Here is a 17,853-nt window from a genome sequence, read left to right as displayed (position 1 = left end):
TCTTCGACAGATCTTCTCGAAGACTGGGGAGAGAAATTATGTTACGCCGTATATATATATGTGCCCCGGCATATATGCATGGATAAGACCTCCCGACATCCAGGGCTTGGGAAACGCGGCAGGCACGAGATACTAGAGATCGATTCGATACTCTATGCTGCAGAGTTCGGACTGGGATCTACCTTAAAAATATGCAAAGTCCAGGATAGCGTAACGCCAAGCGTGTACAGGTCAACACTTTGGCTTACCATTTCGTGACATAGCATGTCCATAACCCAGCGCCACAGCGTCTCTCCTCAGCCCGCCCCAATATATGTCCCTTGTTCCCTCCCAGTTTCAAAGCTTCCGTCTAAAACGCGGCTCCAGTTCGAGACGGGGACGGCCGGGCGAAGTATAAGCATGCATAGTTGGCAGCCACGGCCATCTTAACTGGCCTGAAGGTGTGGCAAGTCGAGGAACTCCCAAGAGCGGGAGATGCTGGCATCCAATAGCGGTCCGCCATCATAAAAATGAAAGTGTTCGCAAGCTTTCATGATTTCAACCTTATGCATCCATGTCAAGGTCTGCATGATGGTGATGGTGTTGTCGATTTCAACTTGCTTTTCCTGTGTCATGGGAAGGCTTGATTAATAGAGGCGTTCCTTTGACATATATGACTACCAAGCTGCCGACCTCGCCGAGAGAAAAGGCTAGAAGCATTTTTACGCCATGAAAGTCGTTTGCCCTGGAACGGTTAACTGTTGTCAGACCGTTTTATCATTGAAACGAGCACTACCCATACCCTCCTGTGTTCACTAATTTCACCTCCAATTCTTCCTTTGACTACAACTGATGGGACCCTAACAAGCCTCTCGAATTGAGATCCGCTGGGTGAGGTTTCCCAACTAACCGGCCGGATAGTCCCAACAACTAAACAAGGAGATTCATCGAGGAGCATGGAGTCAAGTTGGGATATCGGCCAAGGGTCATCCAGCGATGATAAAGGGCCTATGGTCCTCGGTGCCGCATGGCTTTCCTTTGTGATAGCGACGTTGGTGGTTGCAGTTCGGGTTTGGTTGCGCACTTGCCTTACCAAACTTTTCGGATGGGACGATGCCTTTATGTTCCCGGCACTGGTACGATTCTGTGTTTTTTATTGATATTAACTCGGAGTAGGGTCTAACTCATTACTGCCAGATTTTCGGATGCGCCCATTCAGCTCTCGTCAACGCCTCCGTTGATAACGGACTGGGCACTCACCAGGCCGACCTCACGAAAAGCCAAGTTATACAACTTACCAAATATTTCTGGCTTTCAGGGCCTATGCATGATTTAGCCGTGAACTGGGGAAAGGTGTCTGCTGCGTTGTTGCTCTTGCGTGTCGTGGACAAAGCAAAAAGTCACGCCCTTTACTTCTACCTTGGGATAACCTTTCTCACGCTTGTCAACTCTGTGGACGTATTCATTATCTTAGGCCAGTGCAGGCCTACAGAAGCAGCATGGAATCCACTTATTCGAGGGAAATGCTGGGAAAAGAGCGTTGTGAAGACCTCAGCCTACTTTCAAAGCGGTTAGATGGACCTTCTCCTTCCGAGGCTGGGCTTTATGCTAACTACATATCCGTTTGTAGCATGTTGTTGTTTATCTGATCTTATCCTGTCAGGATATCCTGTAATTGTGATATCCAAACTCCGAATGCCTCTTCGCACTAAAATCACACTTTCGTTAATCTTGTCGCTGAGTTTAATGTATGTGCCTCGCACCCTTTCCCTGTTGAACTCGTCCTATTGAAGGTGCTAACTTTTAAAATCTGCAAAGTGCCTTTGTCGCACCTGTTATGAAGGCTTATTACATCTACCGCATTGGGAATGACTCAGACTACTCCTGGAAGATGGCCGACCTGGCTATGTGGGGATCCTTAAAGCACTACCTGGTCATAGTTACGGCCTCGATACCCGCTCTCGGACCTCTAGGCAAACACCTCACACGCATAGCATCCTCAAATGGGTTTGGATGGTTCTCATACGGAGACGACTCTCACTCATCCTCATATGCAACGAAGACAAAATCGCTAACGACAGTCACGGTCAGCTCTGGTCCCAGCAAGAAATTTTTTAGCGAGGATTATAGCGTATCGACCATGACTGGCGACGATAGCTACCCGATGTCTAAATACAGCAACGCATCCAAACATAGCGCCGGCCGCAAAAAACACAAGCATAAACGAAAACAACATAGTGAAGTAGCGAGCAGTCAGGAGGCCATCGTCCAGCCCCCTGAACAGAATACGGATGAAATCACAAAAGTGACAGAAGTCTGTATACAGACGGAGTCAAAGGAAAACATTGCAGAGTACTGGGAACAGAGGATCAAGCCTTGGGAGGCTAGGTCCCCTGTTTAATGATCTTTCCCTTCTTTTACGGTGGCAGTTTATCTATTTTTTCAGGCACTAAGTTACGGGGCATTGGGAGGTTCACAAATGATTGTCATCGCCGGCGTCTGGCTGGTGCTGGCTTTTTTTGATTCAATTCAGCTCATAGCGAAACATCTATGTATTTATTTGTCTTTATATTCATTTTAATGTATTAACAGGAACTCCGTGATTCATGGAGCGAAGAAAACTGATGGTGTCCAATTCGGGAAACAGCCGAGGCAAATCGACCGCGGCTAAACGTCATATGATGAACACCCGGAGATTCTTCGTCCCAGGGATGAGAAAAATCACAAGGAGACGCAGAACACAGCACGATCGGTTCTCTGCCGGCTTTCGACCGCCCTTTGGCACTTTCGATCTTCTAGTTATATAACTGCGTCTCCCTTTTCGCTCGTTTCCTTTTTTCTCTGCCGTTTTCGCTGTTGATCGTTTACTTTTTTTTTCTTTTGCGCTCAACTACTACCCTTCCTGCCCAGCATCTGTCTCAATCAATTAGACGATATACCATATATTTCATATACAAGATGTCTCAGTCTCAAGCAGCTGCTACTCCTGTAGCTCAAAAATCTAAGCCTGCGCCTACCATTGCTGCGCAACAGGGGGACAATATTGCGCATGCTTTGGCTGGCGCTGGTGGTGGAATCCTGTCCATGATCTTGACGTGCGATTTTCCCAACTCTCCTCTCATATTAACCCGTCATTACTAGATGAATGCGCTAACTAGAGCCTTTTATGGTCATAGATATCCGCTGATCACACTCTCTACCCGTGCGCAGGTCGAATCGAAGCGTGCTGATTCTTCGACGATCGAGGCCATCCGCCATATCATCAAGCGAGAAGGCATCAGGGGGCTCTACTCTGGCCTAGAATCCGCCGTCTTTGGAATCAGCGTTACCAACTTCGTCTACTACTATTGGTACGAATGGACTCGCGCTGCATTCGAGAAAGCCGCTGCAAGAGCCGGCCGGGCTTCGAAGAAGCTTACAACCGCGGAATCGATGATTGCTGGCGCACTGGCTGGCAGCGCTACGGTGATGATTACCAACCCTATTTGGGTAGTAAATACCCGTATGACGGCTCAGCGATCATCCACTGAAGGCGGTGACAAGAAGGCGAAGACGACTATCGAGACGCTGAAGGACCTCTTGCGCCAGGAGGGCCCAGCGGCGCTCTTCGCTGGAGTTCTGCCGGCTCTTATCTTGGTCATCAACCCTATTCTGCAGTATACTTTCTTCGAGCAGCTGAAGAACATTGTTGAGCGACGGAGAAAGATGACTGCCACAGATGCTTTCTATTTGGGCGCCCTCGGAAAGCTCCTAGCTACCTCCATCACCTACCCATACATCACCGTCAAGAGCCGGATGCATGTTGCCAACAAGGAGGGACCAAAGGAGAGTTTGAACGACAAGTTCAAGAAGATCATCAAGGAGGAAGGGTGGGCTGGTCTGTATAAAGGTGCGTTTAAAATCATATATCCTGATCCTATGCAGCGGGCAGTGTTAATTAACCCTATGATTGATTGTAGGAATTGGGCCTAAGGTCAGCCAAAGTGTTCTAACTGCTGCCTTCCTGTTTGCCTTTAAGGACGTCCTCTACGACAGCATGGTTGCTCTCCGCCGACGAACTATCCGGAAGTAAATGACCCCTGAGAAGCAGCAGGAGGCATTTTTTTCCGCGGCTTCTTGACAAGCTCTGTAAAAGAGCCAGAGTGCCAAGGAGCAAGACGTAGCCCCATTGTACAAATACACAGATCCCTCTAATATAGCTAGACAAAATATTCAACCTCAACACCCTTTCTCCTTCGCCGGACATCTTCCTCCTTGTACGTTGACGTGATGGAAGGAAACTGCCATAATTACCAGTTGGTCCCCTATATAAGCATGGACCCCGTACTGTCAAAGTTAAAGCTGGACCTGTGGCTCAATGGTAGAGTATCTGAGTCCGGATCAGGAGGCTGCAGGTTCGAGTCCTGCCAGGTTCGAATTTTTTTTTTTCCCTCGTCCCTTATTTTTATTTTTATTTTTTTTTCCCCCCTATAGTGGGTATGATATGTCTATTTTTGCATATACTCTCTCCTCTTTACTTGTCTTTATATATACCTTCTATGGTGCTACGGTCCGGTACTCAAGTAAACCGTAACTAAACGAAGAAAGCGGCGCAGCGAGTAGTTCTTATTACGTAATGAATAGATGATTATTGAAAATCGCGACTCAATTTCTTTGCACGAACGCGACTCCACACGACACAACAGTCGATACTCACTAACTACTCTTGAGCCGTTAGCAGAAGCCAAATCTCTATATAGCGGGATTTGCCGTCTCGATGCATAGGGTCTGATTACTTGGTTTTGAGGCACATACTATCTCCCCATATGCCCTACTATTACTCTCCAGGCATCTTCAGCTAAGGAAAGCTTGTCGTATTGACTGGGGATAGTATTTCCAGTTGCCTGATATCCTATCTTCATCTGAACTCGGAAAACTCCGTTTATCAATCCAAGATCATCCCTTTTTTTTCACTTGCTACTGCATCTATGCAAGACTTTGGATGTGAAGACTCACGTATCGAAACTAGTATATACATATATACACACACATATATATACTTATATAGATGGTAAGGTGCCTTAAGCTTGTATTGGGCTTGTTAGCGCTTAATGACTGACTAAAACTAGTAGTTTGAGAAGAAAGGCGCATCCTGCATAGCTTAGCCTATGGAGCTTGGTAAAACATCACTGCCTCGGAGAAGCAAACGGATTTCCCAGGTCCTAGGAACCAATTCCGATGATGACGAAAATGATGTTGACCCCGAGCCGGAACTACAGCGATTGCTTGAACAATTTCTACCCAGGGGAAATTCACCTTCGACTCCAAGAGAGCCAAATCCATTAAAGAGAAAGGCTGAATGCCTAACTGATAGGCAGAACTTTCCTTGTGAAGTGGCCAAATCGGCTCCATCGATATCGACAGACAATTCTAAGAATATTTCTATCGAATGGTCCCCCGAAAGGAGTACCGCGTCTATCAAGGGGGTTGCCTTAGCTAAGAGTGATAACCTGGAAAATGAGCCTCCCGGCATAATCGAGAACGATATCTCAGGAAATTACAACCATAATCGGTCAGAAGAAGCTAATAATGCTAATGATGTGTTCTACTCAACTTCAGATGGCTCTAATAGCATGCGGGCTTTGTTGCCCGAAGCAACGCAGGAAGATAATAATAACAACTTAGACCCGGAATCTTCCAATGTTGATTCCTCCCACTCTCAGTGCTCACCTCACACCTCATGGACGCTTCCTTCATCCGTTTCTCTTTGCTCTCGTTCATCAGAACCGCCCGGTAATGCCCAAATTCATCCTATTCATCCTACTATCCCTATTAAACGACCACGAGGAAGGCCACCAGCTCCACTAAACATGCCGAGAAGGAATAACAATTCAACTCCACAGCGGCGGTCTCGCCGTGAAAGAAAACAGCCAGCCAATTACTATGACTTACCCCCCGGTTTTGCCGAAATCGAAGATGACTATGAACCGACGGCCCCTGAAGAACCTGTTGACCTCCAATACTCGCCACAGGTCCCAAGTTTGGCTAGGAAACGAGTTGACATTATACCTCCTCGATGTTTATATCGATCGAGACAACTATGTATCTTGCGAGAATTAAACTCTTCTTCGTGCCTCGACGAAGAGGATCCGCTGGTTCAATTTCCATATATCTTAGCGGATCAACGGGTCAACCACCCAAGGCTACTTCTGCGAGACAACCAGTACCGTAGCTTCATTTGCCATGTAGACTTCTCTACAAGCGAGATGAAAACAATCTATACCCTTCTTTGCGGGCATCAGATACCAGAGGACGAGACTCCTATTCAGGATCATCTCTTTCATGCTGTCCAATTTCTTGATGTTGAACTGATTACCAAAAGGATTCGAAGGTTAAAAGGTTTGCTTACCCTTCTACCCCCTGGTTTTGATCCAGCTCATCTATTCCTATCCCACGTGGGGATTCCCAAGGAGTATCAAAAAATACTCAAGCAAATTGAGAAAATACTTAGAGATACTCATCAGCCAGAAGGGTGTAAAAATACAGTTGCCAAAATTGGTCGTGCTAATATCAATTCTATACTTCAAGAATGTGATATTGTCAAGGGATTGCATCGCAGGAAAGCCGACTCTATTATGCGGTTCCTTTCCGATGCACAATCAAAGTCTCTCTCCAACATGCCCTCAAGCCTGGTTGTATACGCTTCTTCAGTCTCTCCACAAACACCGTTAGCCAGCTCAGATAATAAGTTGCCATCTGCAATGCTAAGATCTCGGCAACTGGGTCTCACAAATCATCGGGGACGGGACCCAGTCAACGTCAGTCTACGAACCCTGCATTCTAGGAGATGGGAATTATGGAAAACTTGGAAAGGCGCCTCACACGACGTCTTGGTGTTGTCATGGTCGCCAGATGGGACACAATTCATTGCGGGTACCAGCACACACTGTGAGGAAAACAACATGCAGTATAACCGCAATAACAACCTACTGTTGGGAGATCTAGTTACGGACTCTATAAGAGAGCTACCTGACCATAGAATACCCCGTCCTCTCATCTCCGGAGGGGAATTTACCAACCAGGCCTCGTACAACAACCTTGACCCGGATCTTTACATGACAATCAGTGCAGCGCAGTGGTCTAAAAAATACTTATATACGGCGAGCTACGATAAAACCGTAAGGGTTTGGGACACACAACCGGAAGTGGGTTGCATCCAGCAGCTATTCCACCCTGAGAAGCTTGACGTTATGGCCATTTCTGATTGCCAGTACCGCCTTGTAGGTACTGGTTGTCAAGATACCACCCCAGTCAGGATCTGGTCTCCAATGTCAAACGGCACACATACTTGTGTTGAATTAGAAAGATATCAAGGATATGCCCCGTCTTCGTTAGCATGGGGCACAAATCCTTCTTGCAGTGAGTTTTTAGCTGCAGGCATGTCGCAAAAGCTCGTTCGGTTAAACTCATCCGCCTCAGAGTGTGGATTAATTGTCCTTTGGCAGGTCGAAGCATCCAACGTCTGCCGATTTGATAAGTGGAAAATACCATTTCATATCTCGGACATCAAATGGCACCGGAATCAACCACTATTCATTGCAGGGTGTTCGACACCCCAGCAACTTGCTAATTCGAATTTGACCAGTGTGCGGTCAGTAGTTAATCTCTATGATCCGTTGAGGACACACTGCGAAGTCAGCTCCTTCCAGTGCCCGGCCTTGGACATTAATGAAATTACTTTCTGTCCGAGCAACGATAACTATGTCACCGCCAGTTGTACTGACAATCTGACTTACGTTTATGACCGCCGTAACCCATCTAGCGTGCTCCATAAACTTGGGCATGGGAAGCCCATTCACCAATTGGATACCTCTGTTACACAAGAAGAGGATGATACCGGCGTTTGTTTGGCAACGTGGAGTGGTTCTACATTCTTTACAGGAGGCTCGGATGGAGTTGTTAAAACGTGGGACATAAGACGGTCTGCAGACGATCTAATTTTCGAGGATATTGCCACTTTCAATCACGGGGTTATGTCCGGCGCTTTATCTCCAGACCACACGAATTTAGTAATTGGTGATAGTGGTGGATCTGTCCATATCCTCTCAACAGCGCCTTTTAGCCGGGAGAACGGTTTAGATCTAGCCTACCATGCCGCTGAAGTGAATACCCAAACCAATAACGACTGCGAAGAATCTGTGGCCGGTATATTGGAGTCGAAGAGACTGGTGGCCTCTGGGAAGCTCACTCGTCATCCCATCTTTGGGTTTGGTAAAGGCCCCCTATATGAAGGGCCTTACGCCATCTGGGCTCGGCCACCAGGGACGTCTCCTAATGAGATACCGTACACCCCATTGGAACCAGCCATTCAAGCTGAGCAATTAGATGGCCCGCCAATCTCTCAAAGACAGCTTCTGGATCAAGATGGTCAACGTCGTGTTCATCGGCATATCTCACTAGCTCTAGCTCGAAATAGGGAAAGCGGACCAGCTAGATCTCCTCGCAAGGGCGGCAAGGCCCGACGTCTGAACGAGCCGGTCACGCCATCGACCTCTAGGATCCCTCAAATTGCTCCAAAAGAAACAATCGAGGTCAGCAGTGAGGAAAGCAACATTGTCTCCAGACCGAAGCGCCGTAGGTATCCATTACGGACCCCCCGCAAAACCAAGAATCAATCATTGCGGCCGAAAAAGCCTATATGCATTGACTTAACTGGCGACACATCAGAGGATGAGGGTCCAAGCTCATCTTCCATCTCTTCATACTCCACTTGCATTTCCCGACAGGAACCATACAAAGTAGAAGCGGATCTCCTAGAGGAGGATAATTGGTGGCCTACTAGTGAAGATGTTACAAGTCTTGGGTTGTAGGATACAGTAGTTTAATTAGAGTAATGAAATTACGACTTTTACGCTCCCGTGCATTCTTGTATTCCATTTGCAGGATTCAATGCCGCACTTGTCTAATGCTATCTGGGTTGCATTATCTAGCAATGTTACCAATATTATAATAGCAGGTTTCTGTAACATCTTCTTCCCGTTGCAGGGATGCCGTTCATGGAGTATAAACCTAGGACGTGCCAGCAGCATTTAGGATTGGATTGATGAAGTTATTAAACAGGGGACTGACTATGTGTCTATATAGAAGCAACACAGCTTATTTCTTACATCTGACGGGTAGTGTTAATTAGGGGCTCGGTAACTAGTTAACTAGTAGTTAAATTAGTTAACTAAAGAGTTACTTAAAATTTTGGGATGACGTCGTTCCTGGCTTAGAACACTTTAGTTTCTAGCTCCATAGCAATTTTACTTGATGTTAACACATCAGAGACAAGAAATGAGTTTACCACCTGGACACGACCGATAACCAGGCCTTTGCAAATATCTCTCTTGGAGCTGCATTCAGTGGTTGATTATTTAGTTAACCATCCTCCTACCAAACGACTGTGTTTGTTGCCAACGTTAATTCCATCGATTGACTGCGGGGACAACAATTTCGCAAGCACTCACACTCCATGAATATCGAAGATCGGATACTTGAGAATGAAGACCTGGCCGAAGAGATCGATGCCGTCAATGCTATATACGACCCGTCTACGATAACACTTACATCCTCGTCTCCGCACGCCGAATTGGCCGTAAAGCACACGATAATACTTACAATACCCAACCACGAGACAGTCTCATTTCTGCTAGGATTTCATTCCAACTATCCAACAACCCCTCCGCGTGTTCTTGGACCTGCATCCAGCGGAGCGAGAGGCGAAGGGAAGAGATATGCGGATATATTAGCAGACTCTGTTGAAAGAGTATGGACGGAAGGGTCGGTTTGCCTTTACGATTTGATCGTCGATGCAGAGGAGCGGTTTAATGAAACAAAATCGGTACAGAACGAGAAAGAAAAGAACGACAATACTCCGCCAACAGATGAGCCGTCTACGTCTATGCTTGAAGAGAAGGACATACATTCCCTTGGACTGGCTACCCCGCCGCCGTGGGTGATATCGGATCCGATCACAGAGAAGAAATCTGTATTTGTGGCGCGAGCAGCGACGGTAGAATCCAAGGAGCAGGCAGAGAAATATCTTGACCATCTCCTTGCTACAGAAAAGAAGGTCGCGTCTGCAACCCACAATATCACTGCATGGCGCATCCGGCAAACCCAGCAATCTTCAAACGACCAGCAACAACAGCCAGGTCGCGACACTGTTGTTCAAGATTTTGATGACGACGGCGAAACGGCAGCTGGCGGAAGACTGCTACATCTCATGCAGTTGATGGATGTCTGGGACGTTGTGGTTGTTGTGACAAGATGGTATGGCGGAGTAAAACTTGGGCCTGATCGTTTTCGAATCATCAACGCTGCTGCCAGGGATGCGTTGGTCAAGGGAGGGTTCGAAAAAGCTCAATCGACAGAGAAAGGGAAGAAGAAAGGAAAGAAATGAACTGCGCCAGATACAGAGCGTGCTTTGCCATGGCGCTTCAACGTGTATGTAGTCGAAAGGGAAGACGTGGTGTTTCTTTCCCCCTAGCACGGAAATGACTGCCCATTCCCTGCTTCATAAAAGACGTGGATTCGAGGGTCCGTGGCAACTCTCTTCAGAACCATCGGGCCAGAATGTTCACTTGAAACGGGGCACATACTCCAAGTCACGTCAATTCTGGGGGAATATGTTTCGAATTCACGAGAACCAAAAGGCTTCTCCCACGATGTATGGCTTCCCGCCAGACTTTGGTGGAAATGAGAATTTCAGCATACTACGGAAGACGCCTCTCATCACTGGTAGAGCCAGGAACTCAGACGCTATTTGGCTATAAAATGAAACATGTCATAAACTGTTAGACGAGAATAAAGACTGAGTAGACGTGAGTATCCGGAATCGTCAAACGAAGCACGGAACTTTTCGCAGGTTGATACATTTCAAAGTCTTTTATTTGCTGCTGAATATTGTTTCTGTCGTTCTATACATAGCCCTTAACATCCTATTGCTGGTTACTTTAACGCAGCTGAAGCATGCTTATGTACTGAGTAGCGAATGCACTGTATGAGAAAGGGAGCCGTTTGGGCTTCATGTGCGAGCCTTACGTTGACTCAGACAAGGAAAAAGACACCCCGTCTGCCTGTCTGTTTTAACTGGCGCCGTGTGTATGTACCTGCAAAGTCCTCGGAGGATCACATTCAGGGCAACCCACCTTGTGAAGGAAATGTAAGGCAGACATTTCAAATGCCACCATGAAGTGTATGCACGTACTGTACGGAGTGCTCCGTAGATATTCAGACATTTCGTCAGGGGTTGACCCTGTAAAAGCAGCATTGATCATTGTCTTACCGCCGAGTCATGGTCCAGGGTGGTCATAATTTTAGAACAGTCGACACAAATCGAACAGCGTGCCTCAGCGCAAGATTGCCCGTTCTCCAAATTCCAAATTTCAACTGAAATGAGATCTCATGTTGTTTCCCGAAATGGATGGGGCAGAATAACTACGTCAGAGGCTTGTGAGCCATCGATAGAACCATCGAGAGGAAGACACGGGTCAGATGGCCGGTTCTCGGTCGCTTTTGTGGGTGTTGCCGTACCTGTGGGTTTGGCTGTGGTCAGACTTGCCTCTGAGCCACGGATCAGCCATTTTTCGGTCAAACGCAAACGTAGATCTTGCCATCCCACATAAAACCCTGGATGGGCACTGATACTCTGGAGGATTCCATGTAGAAGGGTGAAAGTTCTGTCTGGGATCGCTTCGAAGTCGGCGGTTAGGATTGAATAGCAGTGCAGAATACCCCGGTTCCCAAGGCTCGCGCCGTTATATCTGTGTCTCCTCTAGATGTTCGGATAAATGGTGGTGGGCAGGGGGTCCCCGTTTGAGCGCCAACTACGGAGGCTGTTTCAGGTTTTCATTCCAGATGCATCTGAGTGGTTGTACACCCCTGAACGGGCTTGGATCTCTCACAAGCCATTTAAATACATAAACCAATGAGAAATTCGCCCTGGCATGCGCCCTCAATGAAGGGTGGATCGCCTGCAAAGATCGGAAAAGAGCGAGCGGCCAGTTGAAGATCTGGCAAGGGCCTCTGCTGGGATCTTCCACCAATCCATGTGGCGGATTGGACTTTTATCAAGGACAACAACCATGCCCAGCTGCCAGGAGCGGGGAATCCTAGCCGTCATTCGTCGTTGGCGGTTAGGAGACATCCGAATTCGCCTGAGATCATCGAGTTGGTTGCTCGTCTTGCTCGTTTGCAGTGTGGATTGCAGATAATATGGACCCTCTGCGAGGCCAGACACCATCCATGTGTTAGATGATGCTTCCACAGGCGAAAGATGATAGGGCTCCTGCTGGCAAGATTAAGCCGTTCGCCCTGGCATATACACGCAACACAGCAGCGGCAGGAAAATGGCCCTTCCTCACTGAACAAGCGAATGAGAGAGCGATGCCCAACACCACCACATGCAAGCTTTTTCACTTTTCATTCACTTAACGTTTCTGACCCTGGACAAGACTGACAAGTTCTTGGGGCTTCTGAATCGCCCAATGTGGCGCGAAAGAAACTACTTTTCTTTCCTTTTTGTTCATCACGATGGATTCTATCGCAGTAACTAATTGATATACGGAACCTACCGACTCAGCCGATGAGGAAGCGTGAATAGTGATCCCGCGGTGCTGGGCCACACTCGTCAGCTGTTGTGTGACATATTTTGCCATCATCGGCTTGGTGCCGCAACTCATCGTGGGGCTCTTCGTGGTTTCTTTTTCGGAGCAAGCCTAGCGTGTGGCTGCGTGGGGACAGGAGAGGGCCAATCCCGCTGTTTATCCCCAGGAATCAAGAATTCAGGGCGCCAAAACTCCTCCTCCAGAGGCCCCTCTTGGGCGTTTCAAGTGTAGGTTTCTCATGTGCATGTCGTGGCCGTCTTCATGTACCTACGTCTTGGATTGGCGAGTGGAAGGCCAGTCGGATGGCCCATCGTACAGGTCAGCTTGAGAATCCCAAGGCACCAGGGGCTTGTGGAACAGGCAGACTTCGGCAGTTGGATGGATTCGCGATGGGCTTGCATATACTGGCAGGCGGAACCAGAAAAAAACTATTAAAGACCGTCACTCCTCCTCTGTCTTTCCGGCTTTCTCTTCTTCTTTTCTCCATCACGCTGGAACGTTTCGACTCGATCTACTCTTGTTCATTAGATTCTCTCCTTTTAGGGCCAGTCCCCTTTTTCTTCTTTCTTATACACACTCCTTACCTGCTTGCCTGTGGCACTGCAGAAGAACATCACATTCCTTTTCCAAAAAAAGCATTTGCATCTTTGCGTCCAAATCGTATAGTTCGGGTTCTCCCAGCTGAATTATATCTTCGAGGTGAGACATACTCAATTGTTGTTGTGGTGGTTGTTGTTGTTACTATTGTCGCTATTGATATGTTCCGGAGTGTGTTGTTGGTGTTGCTCGTTGGTGATGATGTCGGGAATTTCCTCTTCGGGAGATTTCTACTTCATCCATCTTCTTCCACCAAAACGAACTTCACTTCTAGAAAAGTTGAGTGACATCTACGCGGAGCTAGCACTAACTGTTCGATCAATTAGCAATCTGCAACTGTCGACAAAGTTCCGTCAGAGCTGCTATCTTTCTTTACATTTACGTCGTCTGGCACGAAGTGATTGAAAGAAGGATATATAAAGCCTCATCGTCAACTTTGATCACCTTCATTCCTTAACAACTTCAAAGTTTTATCGTGTCGAACGTTTCCATACCACTCTTTTCAAGAAGACCAAACAACATCATCAACAAACACCGCAGCTATGGTTTACTCTAAAGCATTCGTTGCCGCTGCTGCCACCTTCATGGGCCTCGCCAACGCCCATATGGTCATGGAGAGCCCAATCCCCTTCAACCCCGAGAACCTCGACAACGGTCCCCTACTCAGAAGCGGAGCTGACTACCCTTGCAAGTTTACCGCGTCCAAGGAGACTGGTGGCAGCTATCTACCTGGAAAGTTCGACTCCAGCAAGAACGTGTTTGCTATTGGCGAGAAAATTCCCCTGACCTTCAAGGGCTCTGCTGTCCACGGAGGCGGATCCTGCCAGGTCAGTCTTACCACTGACAAGGAGCCAACCAAGAACTCTGAGTTCAAGGTCATCCACTCTATCCTTGGAGGCTGCCCTGCCAACGTCGATGGAAACCTTCCAGAGGACCCTAACGGACATGGAGCATCCAAGTTCGAGTTCCAGATCCCATCTAGCATTGCCCCTGGCGAGTACACTCTTGCCTGGACCTGGTTCAACCGCATCGGAAACCGTGAGATGTACATGAACTGTGCCCCCATCAAAGTCACTGGAGGCTCCAAGAAGCGCTGGGAGCCTACCCCCAAGCGTGACCCACGCAGCTTTACCCCCCTCTCCAAGCGCGCCGATATGCCAAACATCTTCATCGCCAACGTCGAGCTCAGTAACCAGCCCTACTGTGAAACTGCCGAGGGTATGGATGTTATGTTCCCAGCCAGCGGTGACTCTGTCGAGAAGGCCGGTATGCCCAACCGCCTCCAAAAGGAGGGTGATGCTGTCTGCGCCAACATGGGAGGAAGCTCCCCCAAGGCCGGATCTGGCGGCAGCGGAAATGGTGGCAACGGTGGTGACAAGGGAGGCGCTCCAGCTCCATCTTCGACCTATGCTCCAACCTCCCCATCCTCAACCGAAGCTCCAACCTATGCTCCTGGTCCCACCGGAACTGCTCCAGCCAACAGTGACTCTGGCCCTGGAAACGGCGGTGTCTTCCTTCCAGCTCCAACTGCCAACCCAACTGCTCCCACTGCACCTGTCCCAACCGGTACCGGCATGCCAACCCCACCCGGCAACGGCACTGCCCATGCTGGACCATGCACTGAGGAGGGCAAGTGGAGCTGCTCTGGCACCCAGTACCAACGCTGTGCTAGCGGCCAGTGGACTGTCCTCATGAACCTCCCCGCTGGAGTAACTTGCGAGTCTCTTCCAGGCAAGCGTGCCCCCATGCACCGCCGCCGCGGACACTATCTCCCACTCCGTGTCTAAAAGAACAAGCTACATGACACAAAGTGATCCAATGTTCAGTTTCCATTTACTTGGCAAGCTGAACTTGGCCAACATTTCTTTTGACAAGGCATTTTGTCTCTCAGTTTCCCTTCTTTTTTCCCCTTGCTGATCTTTTCTGTTTCTTCGATGCTTCCTTTTACATGGCAAGGAGCGGGCAATGGGATACTTCACTTAGCATCGTTTGACACGCTTGCTTTGGGGGGTTTGTTTCAAATTGAACATATTTTTTCAAGTTCGCCCATTGGTCGGGTTCTCACATATGACGGGAAAATGGTTTATTGGCGGTGGTGTTTTTGTTGTTTTTACCTTCTCCAGCACAATCATTTTGTGCATGACTTATGAAATTTAGAAATACCTCCGGAATATGTATCAAAAATCATATCCAGCGATTTTTATGGAGCAATTGGTCTTCTCGCAGACGTATATCCAATATTCTAGAAATAGTAATGTTTGATGGTGGTAAGTGCCAGGCCTTTTGCTTGGATATCCCACCTGGAAGTGCTGCTGTTACTTTCCAACATGATTTGAAGATAAACCGATGCCTGTATATTTAAAAAGGACGTCTGACCTTCCTCTTTAGGAATTGAAAGTTATGTGCCTGATTAAATTACATAATCCAAATTATGCCAAGCGCTATGGGGCAAACTCTATTTGCAACCTAATTAAGATTAGCGAAAGATAGAGTTGGATATAGCCTTAACTCTACTGAGACATCAAGCAGATTTACAACGTGCAGGACGTTGTGTGAAATAAAGCCAGGTAGTATATACAGGTAGTAACACTGGTTATTACGATCGGTACTAACCATGAACTTGAAGCCACTGCTCCGTACACTCAATTCTCAACATCTCTCGTTTTCCTACTCGAATACGGAGTAGCGGCTAAGTAGTTAGATGGATGTCTCTCAGCTTCCAGATATCAGCGGCCAGCTGGTCACACCAGACAACCCGGCCCGCGACCCAGCAGAAGGGATGGACGTCGACCGCTGTGTTGCTCTACATAACTACCTGGTCCATTACGCCTGGCTGGCCCAGGGTCGCTCGCTGGATCTTTTGCGCCGAAATAGCTATACATATTTTGCTGTCTATGGTGCTGCTGCAGAGTCTCTTCGTCCTAGACTTCATTGGTCTCTAGCAGCTTTCCTGGATGCAGCGATCCTGCCCCTTTACCACTACCACCCCTCTGGAGTTCTGTTTTTCTATGCTCACCATTTCAATAGTCCAGCATATCTCTTTGACAACATCACGGCCGATCTTAAGGATATGCCAGAGGATAGTCTGGTGAGCCTATATGAAGGTGGAATGAATATTGAATCCGGTGGTGGTTTATTTTACCATCAAGCCTCCCATCGCGCTGTTGTTTTTATGCACATGGACGCCTATGACCAAGCGTTGCCCATTGAGGAGAATAAGGAGCTCTGGCACCCACTTGAGACAGTGCTTTCTAGCTGGATTAACCTAATTTTTATTGGCAAAGTAGTAGGCTCACTTCCTGACGAGCCAGGTTTATTTGACTGCGAGAAGTTTGGGTGCTGGGAGTGGCGACCCTACAGTGATATCCAGGTTGATACTTGTATTGCCGCGTGGGACCGATTATGTGAGACCATCGAGGCACGTATATTGCGCAGCACAACTGGCAGTGCGATTGATAGTAATGATAATAATAATAACCGCCATGGTTCAAAGCCGCCGCTGGTACCACCGGCCGTCCTGGACGCTGCTTCAGTGCCTGACCCTGGCTTTGCGCGTGCCTTTCTGACTCGTGCGCGACGGCCTCTATTCCACCGCATAGCCCCAGGGCTTGTCTTGCCCGCGATGGATAAGGCTGGGTTTGTAGCGGAGCAACCATACACCAGCCTACCTCGCTCCTCACCTTACTCAATACCGTCCGTATGCCTTTTCCCCGCTGCTGGGGAGCATCCGGTTCACTTAAAGAGCACGACGTGTGCATTTACTCACGACTTTAGTGCATCATATACCCATTCAAATATTCCGCCCCGAGTGAATGCCGGTGTCTATAGCGAGTCTGTTATGCGGAATAGCTCTGACAACGCGGAGGAAGGATTTCGGCTATTACTTCCCTTCAACTTCATGGAGCGTGTTTGGGACGAAACCGGGCTAGGCGCACGGAAAAGCGACGGGTCTCTTGTAGGAAATATGGGGGGCCTCTTTCAGCATGGATACAAGCCTTTTGGTGGTGGCGACTGGCGGCCCCAGCGGTTGGAATGTTTATTCAATTGCTGGCGCAAGCTCATAGACGATGGCATTTGGTCTGTTGGGCCGAACGGGGTGAATGGCACGCTTGATACATTTAGGGAGGCTGATGGAGAGCGTTGGAGGCACTATTATATCTCGCCGTCATGGTAATTCAACGTCAAGGCTCTATTCGATAAATTTCACGGGTCTATAGGACTGGATTGGTATAGAAAGAAATTTTGCAAGACTCTTCTCTTTGATACATTAAATAAAAATGGCATTGAGTACACTGCATATATCTTAAGTGCGAGATTAGTCTGGAGGAAGTAGTCCATGTTGCCCACTGGCCTAACTAACCTTAATATCAAAAATAAATGTCGGTTAGATGTCTGGTACTGGAAGTGAAATAATACGAGATAAATGGAACTCGCAGGCCGAACATAGCTGTAGATAGTTCGTGATACCCCCAAGGCATGGGCTGTTTACAGTTGTTATCTTCTGCTGTATAGCTACCCCGTCATCGTACCTCACCCACTGACTCGTATTGTGGGTTGCTAAGGACACCTATGGTTTCATTATAAGCTCAGTAATAGTGAGTGCAGGCCGCATTTTGCTGGGAACCAAAGCTTGCTGGCACTCAGTTTG

At 47.9% G+C, this 17,853-nt stretch overlaps 7 protein-coding genes and 1 non-coding gene across 8 annotated transcripts; all 8 read left to right on the top strand.

The window, feature by feature from the left end:
* Positions 1-1,816: 1,816 nt before the first annotated feature.
* On the top strand, positions 1,817-2,380 carry ARB_06899 (uncharacterized protein; the record flags this gene model as incomplete). The annotated part of the gene is made up of 1 exon (XM_003015092.1): positions 1,817-2,380. The coding sequence occupies one exon, from the start codon at positions 1,817-1,819 to the stop codon at positions 2,378-2,380; it is 564 nt and encodes a 187-aa protein (XP_003015138.1).
* Positions 2,381-2,937: 557 nt separating this feature from the next.
* On the top strand, positions 2,938-4,051 carry ARB_06898 (uncharacterized protein; the record flags this gene model as incomplete). Its single annotated transcript, XM_003015091.1, has 3 exons — positions 2,938-3,074; positions 3,156-3,868; positions 3,939-4,051. The coding sequence occupies 3 exons, from the start codon at positions 2,938-2,940 to the stop codon at positions 4,049-4,051; spliced, it is 963 nt and encodes a 320-aa protein (XP_003015137.1).
* Positions 4,052-4,322: 271 nt separating this feature from the next.
* Positions 4,323-4,394, top strand: ARB_06897. Its single transcript has one exon. It is a non-coding gene; the product is annotated as a tRNA-Arg (tRNA).
* A 732-nt stretch (positions 4,395-5,126) lies between these two features.
* Positions 5,127-8,828, top strand: ARB_06896 (uncharacterized protein; the record flags this gene model as incomplete). Its single annotated transcript, XM_003015090.1, has 1 exon — positions 5,127-8,828. One exon carries the CDS (start codon positions 5,127-5,129, stop codon positions 8,826-8,828), a length of 3,702 nt encoding a protein of 1,233 aa, XP_003015136.1.
* A 644-nt stretch (positions 8,829-9,472) lies between these two features.
* ARB_06895 (uncharacterized protein) lies at positions 9,473-10,402 on the top strand (the record flags this gene model as incomplete). Its single annotated transcript, XM_003015089.1, has 1 exon — positions 9,473-10,402. The coding sequence occupies one exon, from the start codon at positions 9,473-9,475 to the stop codon at positions 10,400-10,402; it is 930 nt and encodes a 309-aa protein (XP_003015135.1).
* A 2,508-nt stretch (positions 10,403-12,910) lies between these two features.
* ARB_06894 (uncharacterized protein) lies at positions 12,911-13,492 on the top strand (the record flags this gene model as incomplete). The annotated part of the gene is made up of 1 exon (XM_003015088.1): positions 12,911-13,492. One exon carries the CDS (start codon positions 12,911-12,913, stop codon positions 13,490-13,492), a length of 582 nt encoding a protein of 193 aa, XP_003015134.1.
* A 255-nt stretch (positions 13,493-13,747) lies between these two features.
* Positions 13,748-14,992, top strand: ARB_06893 (uncharacterized protein; the record flags this gene model as incomplete). The annotated part of the gene is made up of 1 exon (XM_003015087.1): positions 13,748-14,992. The coding sequence occupies one exon, from the start codon at positions 13,748-13,750 to the stop codon at positions 14,990-14,992; it is 1,245 nt and encodes a 414-aa protein (XP_003015133.1).
* A 914-nt stretch (positions 14,993-15,906) lies between these two features.
* ARB_06892 (uncharacterized protein) lies at positions 15,907-17,379 on the top strand (the record flags this gene model as incomplete). The annotated part of the gene is made up of 1 exon (XM_003015086.1): positions 15,907-17,379. The coding sequence occupies one exon, from the start codon at positions 15,907-15,909 to the stop codon at positions 17,377-17,379; it is 1,473 nt and encodes a 490-aa protein (XP_003015132.1).
* Positions 17,380-17,853: the final 474 nt, after the last annotated feature.

The sequence above is a fragment of the Trichophyton benhamiae genome, assembly GCF_000151125.1.
Source record: "Trichophyton benhamiae CBS 112371 chromosome Unknown contig00476.0, whole genome shotgun sequence".
Lineage (NCBI taxonomy): Eukaryota > Fungi > Ascomycota > Eurotiomycetes > Onygenales > Arthrodermataceae > Trichophyton > Trichophyton benhamiae.
Note: the sequence above shows the minus strand (reverse complement) of the source record. Positions and strands in the feature narration are given on the sequence as shown.